Genomic DNA, 6,783 nt, shown 5'->3' on the forward strand with positions numbered 1-6,783 from the left:
TCCGGTATTCGATCTTCTCGGATTATTGAAGCGTATAGCCCTGCACCAGTATTAATCTTTTTTCAACGCTGTTAGTAAGGAATTCTGGTTTGGCTTTGCTAGATTCAAGTTTTATGTTGTCGAATGTACAGAGGTATCGTAAAGGATTTTTATTTTGACTTTTATCATTAATTCTATTCGGGAATTCAAGAATCCTTGAAGGTGGAATATCTCTGCTAGCCTTGGACATAAAAAAACGCCACGCCGACATTTTTGCTTTGAATGTAAGCCATTTGAGCTTTCCGACCGCAACTACTTTTCAGTTTATGTTTAAGAAAAAGGGCTTTTTTGAAGGCTTTGATGGTGCGCCGTTTTTCCCTGACATTATGGCAGTATGTATTCCAGCAAGAATTTGAGGATTTTTTTCTTTTGTCAGGGGTTAGCTGATTATGTCATCTAACTGGTCAATTGAGAAAGAGACAGAGAGTGTATGAACTTCGTTCTAATCAGCCTCTTAGAAACGTTTCATTAAGGGTTTTGCTATAATCTAGTGACCAGTGAGGTGGAAATGGAACGTGAATATAATATATATCTACAATGAAATGTTCCAAATTGTGGATGGTTTGAAAAGCCCCTTTGACGATGCTCAAACATCAAGGCAGTAATTGATTTCCATCTAGGCCTATTTTAACGTATCCTGAGAAATCTTACCAACGGCATCCTAAACCCGATTACATGGGTCTTAGGGGTGCCGCTCTGTGTCTGTGTAGACCTTGCTCTTCACGTAGCTCTAGAAAACAGCAATGAATTGTATGATCTAATTGATCTAATTTGATCTACTTGATCTATGACGTCTGGTAAGGTCAATTAAAGGGTAAAATTTCACCAACTTGGAGACGTCTCTTCATTGGCTGTCCTTTATTCTGTTGATAGAAGAGGTAAAAGTAGAGCTCAATAGTTTTTTTTTGACAAATTCACAAATTGTGGCTTCTGTTTTTCATTGAAATTTTCTAGTCTTAGTGAAATTATGTTTTATTTCATTTTTCGTTCATAGCTAATGTAAATTAATGGCTTGAAAAAGATTCCTGAGCTTCGATCTTGAGAAGCCTAGCACGAGTCCCCCCGCATCTGATAAAATGGCAAGTCTGAGTTATTAGCGCTAGTTAGTGTGTTAGACTTGTGGTTATTGTCAGTTGTTTCTTTTTCTTGGACAATAGGAGCATGGTGGGATCGGTTCGTTCAATAAATCTGAAATAACCTGAAATGATGCAATTGTTTTATTCTGACCTTTTATAGATGGGTCTTTGCACTTATTTCAGACATTCCTTTAATTGCACTTAGATATAAGCATATTTTGAGCATTGCTCATAATGCGTTATATTCAATTGAATTTGAACTTTTCTTATAGGGATTTCGTTGATCAGATCGAGTCCCAGCTATCCAAACTTGGTATCAGAGCTGAGAAACTGTTTTTAAATTATTCTGCTCATCTGACTATCACTCTTGAAAACGCCGCGCTGCAGAACTTCAGGATCGCCGTGTATTTGGGGAGCTACCATGTTGAAACACGTTCTATGAATATACAAATTCTCAAGGGGGATAAATCAGGTAAGCAACTAAGCTATTTCCATCGATAGGATTCTCCTGTACTAATAGGAATTTCACGCATTGTGTGCGCCAATATCCGGATATATGACGAAGAATTTGAAAATTTTAATAGTTCAGTGGGAGTGGCTAAATATTATGAATAGTCCATAAGAAATTTTCGTATGCTTTAGCATACGAAAATTTCATATTTATTTTTTATTTTGTTATTTTTGGAGGGAAGGGGGTAGTTAGGCATCAATAGCGGAATTCTAGTGCCTTACATATCTCTCATGCCCAAATTTTGGTCAAGCTCTTCTATAATGCTGAACAATAACTGATAAGACTATAAAAAGTTCTCCTAACCCCGCTCCCCCCCCCCCAAAAAAAAAAGTATTATTCAAGTCCATCAGTTTACCCCAGTCTAGTTGCTAAGGAGACGATTAAGAAAAGCATAAAAATATTCAGCATGACAAAACTTTTTTCTCATACTTACTATGTGGTCGTATTTACTGCAAAATCGTATTTCAATTTTTGTGTTTTCATCTTTGTTATGAAAGCTAAGGAGGCAATAGACTTTACTCTTGAATGGAAATGGATAAACAACATTCAAAGTTAGAAAACACAGAGCCTGTTGAATTCAAAGATAGAACCTAGAATAAGAATAGGGATAATAGAAAATACTCAAGAATTGGAGAAACTTAGACCTATACAATCCGAAGAACAAGAATTCAAGCTCTGGATTTGAATTTAAGAAAAGTTAAAAATTTCGAGAAAATAACTCTGACTCAAATCATTACGGAAGAATTGTAAAAAATGCACGACTGTTAAAAAAAAAGCTAGTGTTAAATACTTTACAAAGATAGTGTTATAAGTTTACAAATTACAATGAAATGGAGTAAAGCAACATCTCATTTGAATATTTTGCAAAGGATTGCCCTAATTTGAAAACTGACAAATTTTTTAACATCATATCATGTCTCGTAAATTAATACAAGTTTATGCTCATGGACCTTTAGGGGAGCCGTTAACACGTAACTGATGAGGATGTCATGATTTCCAGAATATACACTCAAGGGCATGGCCTAGAGATTTTCAGCCATTACTACACAGAGCGGAATCGGGCTGAAGAAATTCTGCCTTCTAAGATCTATCTGAGGAATATTAGACACATAAAATTCTATTGTTGTTTTGTTTGTTTTTTTTACGTTATTTCGTAGAATGTGCTACTGAAAAAAACAGAGATAGATATAACTATCAAAAAATCAAATATGGAAAGGTTACTAGAACCTGAGGTACTTGTCTAAAATATAAAACACACTCGAGAACTTGTATTAAGAATACCTGGTTTTTCACGCTGTCTATACCAGACAATAACCTTCGGCTCGTTCAGAAACCACATTGTAGCTTTTTTAATTAAATATTTAGTTGGTATTTTGGTTAGGTTAGATTATTTTAGGTTACGTGCTCTGGGCACATGCTCGTGCCATAATTCTTTTTTGTAGTTTTCATAATTTTCTTGCTAAAGCATTGTAGTTTCATCATATTTGGTATTATTTTATTAGCATTCACCAAACTTCACTTCTCGAGTGTGTTTTATATAGTAGACTAGTACCGAATCTGATAACCAAAAGAAACCAAAATTAAGTTGAATGATAAAACCTAAAAGGAAAATCCTTCAGAGACTTTTAAAATATCATAATCAGAAGAAAAAAAAATCATTTTTCAGCACTTTCTCTCGCTACTCAGATTTTTTATGGTTCAGCTATCAAAAAGAAAAAAATTGACAATGTAGTTTCGTATGTGAAAGTGAAGGTAACATATTACAAAAGTAAATAGGGAAAATTACTGAAAATAAACAGCGATTCTTAATCTCACAGCTATAAGAACTGAACGATCAAATTGAAAACTAAGATTATTTTGTACTTATAAAATCGGACGATCTTTTTTAAAGCTGTCCCTTCATTGCAAAGTTGCAGCAATACAGACTAAGGAAACATTACTATTCTTTATTTTGTTTTGCTCTAACCTCTACCTTAATGTCAAACCTTTCTATTGGTAATTTTTTTCTTATTTTAAAGCTTTGACAATCCAAGTAAAACATGGCATCCAGTTCATTGCTAACGCTTGCAGAAAGAAAGATGCTTCTGAAGGTGCCTCTCAAGCCCCGTTCCATGAATTACTTCAATCATCTAACAAAACCACAAGTTCTCGTCCTGAAGAATCTAGAAATGGACTGTCAACCAGCAATGAAAATTTTACTGAGAATCCGAAAGCACCAGAAAAGACCAGTAATGCAAGTGGTGTAGGTGATTCATCAGACATGAAAATACTGCTAAACCGTTTCCTTGTGAAAGATCCACTGACAATTGCTGACTGTGACAAAATCATTATGTACGCCCTTAGAAAAAGGGAGTCTTCGATAAAGCAAAAGTACAATGATAATCCTGCTAAAATTTATGAGCTTCTTGGACTTCCTCTGCCAGGTTTTGTTTCATAGTTATTTTCTAAGCTCGTACCAAAGCCATATCCAGGTAGGAGGGACTTCAGAGTCTGAACCCCCCCCCCCTTCCGAAATTTTTGTCCGACTTTTAAAAACACAATAAGAAAACCATATAAATAAATGTTCGATGTGTTTTAAAAGTCCTTTTTGTAGTCCCCCCCCCCCCGAACAAAAAAAAAATCCTGGATGTACCCTTGGCTTGTACATAAATGTTTCCTCTCAACCACATGAAAAGACCTTTAGAAAAGGAATAATCATGGCTCCAGTGTCAGACGCAACCATCATTTTTCGATTCATGTTCTAGGAACGAAAAACGCAATATTTTAAAATTTTTAAGTGTTTGAAATATAAGGAAATGTTCTGTGTTAGATTTGTGGTACTTCTTGGGAAACATTCTCCTAAAACTTTAAGTCAAAATTGATCGTAATGTATGTCCCTTTTTCGATATTAACATTGTTCAGATACAATAATATAAAAGATTACTATTCTTTTCCCACTGAACATTTTTTTTTTTTCAAAAATGTAATGACGTGCGTAACATAAACATTCACCGATGAAATTTCAGCTTAAACGATAGAAAATAAAAATACTTACCCACCGAAAAGAATACAAAGAATAAAGGCTCATCTACCTTATATAGGCCTATATACAACCCTATTTACGGATACCCGGGTCAAGTCTTTTTTTATCTTAAATTTTGGTAGCATCTTGCCAGTTTTGTTGCCCTGGAAATTTCTAAATATATAGAATTGGGATGCGATTGCTAATTTCGGTACTTAAGACAATCAATAAATATTTAAATGGTTTGACAGTATCTCTATTTATATAGGGGACCAGTGAGGTGACGACTTGGCTCCTAAAACTGTTATGCTAGGACATCAGAAATCAATAACATAGATGAACGAAAATTAGCGACACATATATATTGATTCCTGACCGGTTTAGGTACTGGATGCCCAATTTTAGCCAGAATTTGTAGGTTAAAGCCATAGTAATGCCATTAGTGCCGATTTACAAAAAGGTACATGAGCCCTTGCTCGTCTATCTATGACCGTCCACTTTATATGGATGTGAAACAGGTAGGGAAGAAGGATCTCGAATCACAGTTCATTTTCCGGCGTTTTCCCCTGAGAAAACGGTAAGCAGGGAGAATATCAGTGCTTCCAATGCAAATGAGACTTTTCTTGATTTTTAATATAGGGAGCTTTAAGTAAACCTTCGGTTAAGATTTTTGAAAATAATAATTTCAACACTGTACCATTTATCTCCAATTAATATCATGTTTGAGGGGTTTTTGAAAACAAAAGAACCGGGGATAGCTCCTTCTCTGTATCTAAACGACCGCTACAAACCAAGACTAGTTTTTATCTTACTCGACATGATCCCCACCAGCTGGCTACGGCTTAACGCATAACGACACTTATTCTAGGTTCTTTTTCGGAAAATAAATTTCATTAAAAATAATTTCCTAAATTTGTGGATTCAAGTCACTTATTTAATTGTAATCAATTTTGTATCATTTAATTACAAACTTAACAAAATTTGTAACTTGAAAAATTTAACGAACTTGGCCTATTTAGTTACAAACTTAATTGTAATCAATTAAATTTGAAATTAAATAAAATAACTGTCCTAACCCTTGCCTAAACCTTGCTGTGGTCTTTGTTAAAAATTGAATCTAGTACTTTCAGTATTTTCTTATTTCTTTGAAACCTGGGGTCTAGAGTTCTGTGAGGCAAATGAAGTAAGAAATAATTAGAGTCTAGAAACTGCCATGGCAGATTCAGTTTGAAATTGTATTTAAAACAATATAGCTCTAAAATACTAATTTTGAATTGTAGGATGATTTCTTCACATGTAGTAAGACAACGGGAACTTTAAATTTGCGGTAAAAAGTGTAGTACGTGAAACTGGGTGAAAATGACTTGAATCTCTCTTTTCAGCTTCTCTTATCCCTGGTGGTCCTCTCACTCCTGCAGTTGCTGAGCTTCAGAACCGAATTTTACGCATATTGGAGAAAAATGTTTTACCAAAACACTATACCAAAATTCAGTAAACAATGACCGCCAATGCTATGGCTCTACTGCTTCTGATTGTAACTTTTTATGTGAATTTTTGAATATGAAGTTTTGATTAATCGATTTTCTAGGCTTGTTTTCAAATTAATATATAAGAAGGTTTGAGGTATTTCTATACCCTAGCTGAGTGAGTTTTACTCTAAATGCTTATGCTGTCTGAAATGTAATACGTTCATAAATTACTGACGAGTCCTAGTTTAGTGGTTGGCGCTCTAGATTTGGAATCCTTTGTCCGAAGGGCTGGGGTTCGATTCTTGGCGTAGCCGGTTATTTGGTTTGGGACGGGGGTCGATGGCGTAACTCCCTGCTCGAAACGGGTACCTGGAGAAATCTGGGGAAGGTAAACAGGAAGAGTATATGAAAGCAAAGGATGGCTGGCCCCCAACTTCCTGGCTGAAAGGCCTTCCTGTCTGAAAGGCCTTGAAACGGAGATCAGCACAGTCGGTTTGGACTTAAACGGTCTAGTGCCGTGTCCTTTACTTCCTCCTGTTTTATCATAAATTACTGTTATACCCTTATGGACATGATGCATTAGGGATAGTATCCGCATAACTCAAAAAACCATGGTCAATAAGGTGGTAAATGGATATAGCTTTATAGGAAGTTCAAATTTTGTGCACGATAAAGTAATTTAATCAG

General features: G+C 35.3%; 1 protein-coding gene across 1 annotated transcript in view; it reads left to right on the forward strand.

Annotated features, from left to right (window-relative positions):
• LOC148951153 (uncharacterized) overlaps window positions 1-6,202 on the forward strand; it is a 212,444-nt gene extending 206,242 nt beyond the window's left edge. Inside the window, exons 9-11 of the mRNA XM_089090162.1 lie at window positions 1,388-1,587; window positions 3,645-4,049; window positions 6,010-6,202. Of these exons, the coding sequence (XP_088946288.1) occupies window positions 1,388-1,587; window positions 3,645-4,049; window positions 6,010-6,122 (718 nt within the window). The 3' untranslated portion in view covers window positions 6,123-6,202. The remainder of the gene's footprint in view (window positions 1-1,387; window positions 1,588-3,644; window positions 4,050-6,009) is intronic.
• Window positions 6,203-6,783: the final 581 nt, after the last annotated feature.

This window comes from Artemia sp. Qi Xiang Cuo, chromosome 6 (genome assembly GCF_049724085.1).
Source record: "Artemia sp. Qi Xiang Cuo chromosome 6, ASM4972408v1, whole genome shotgun sequence".
Taxonomy (NCBI): Eukaryota; Metazoa; Arthropoda; class Branchiopoda; order Anostraca; family Artemiidae; genus Artemia; species Artemia sp. Qi Xiang Cuo.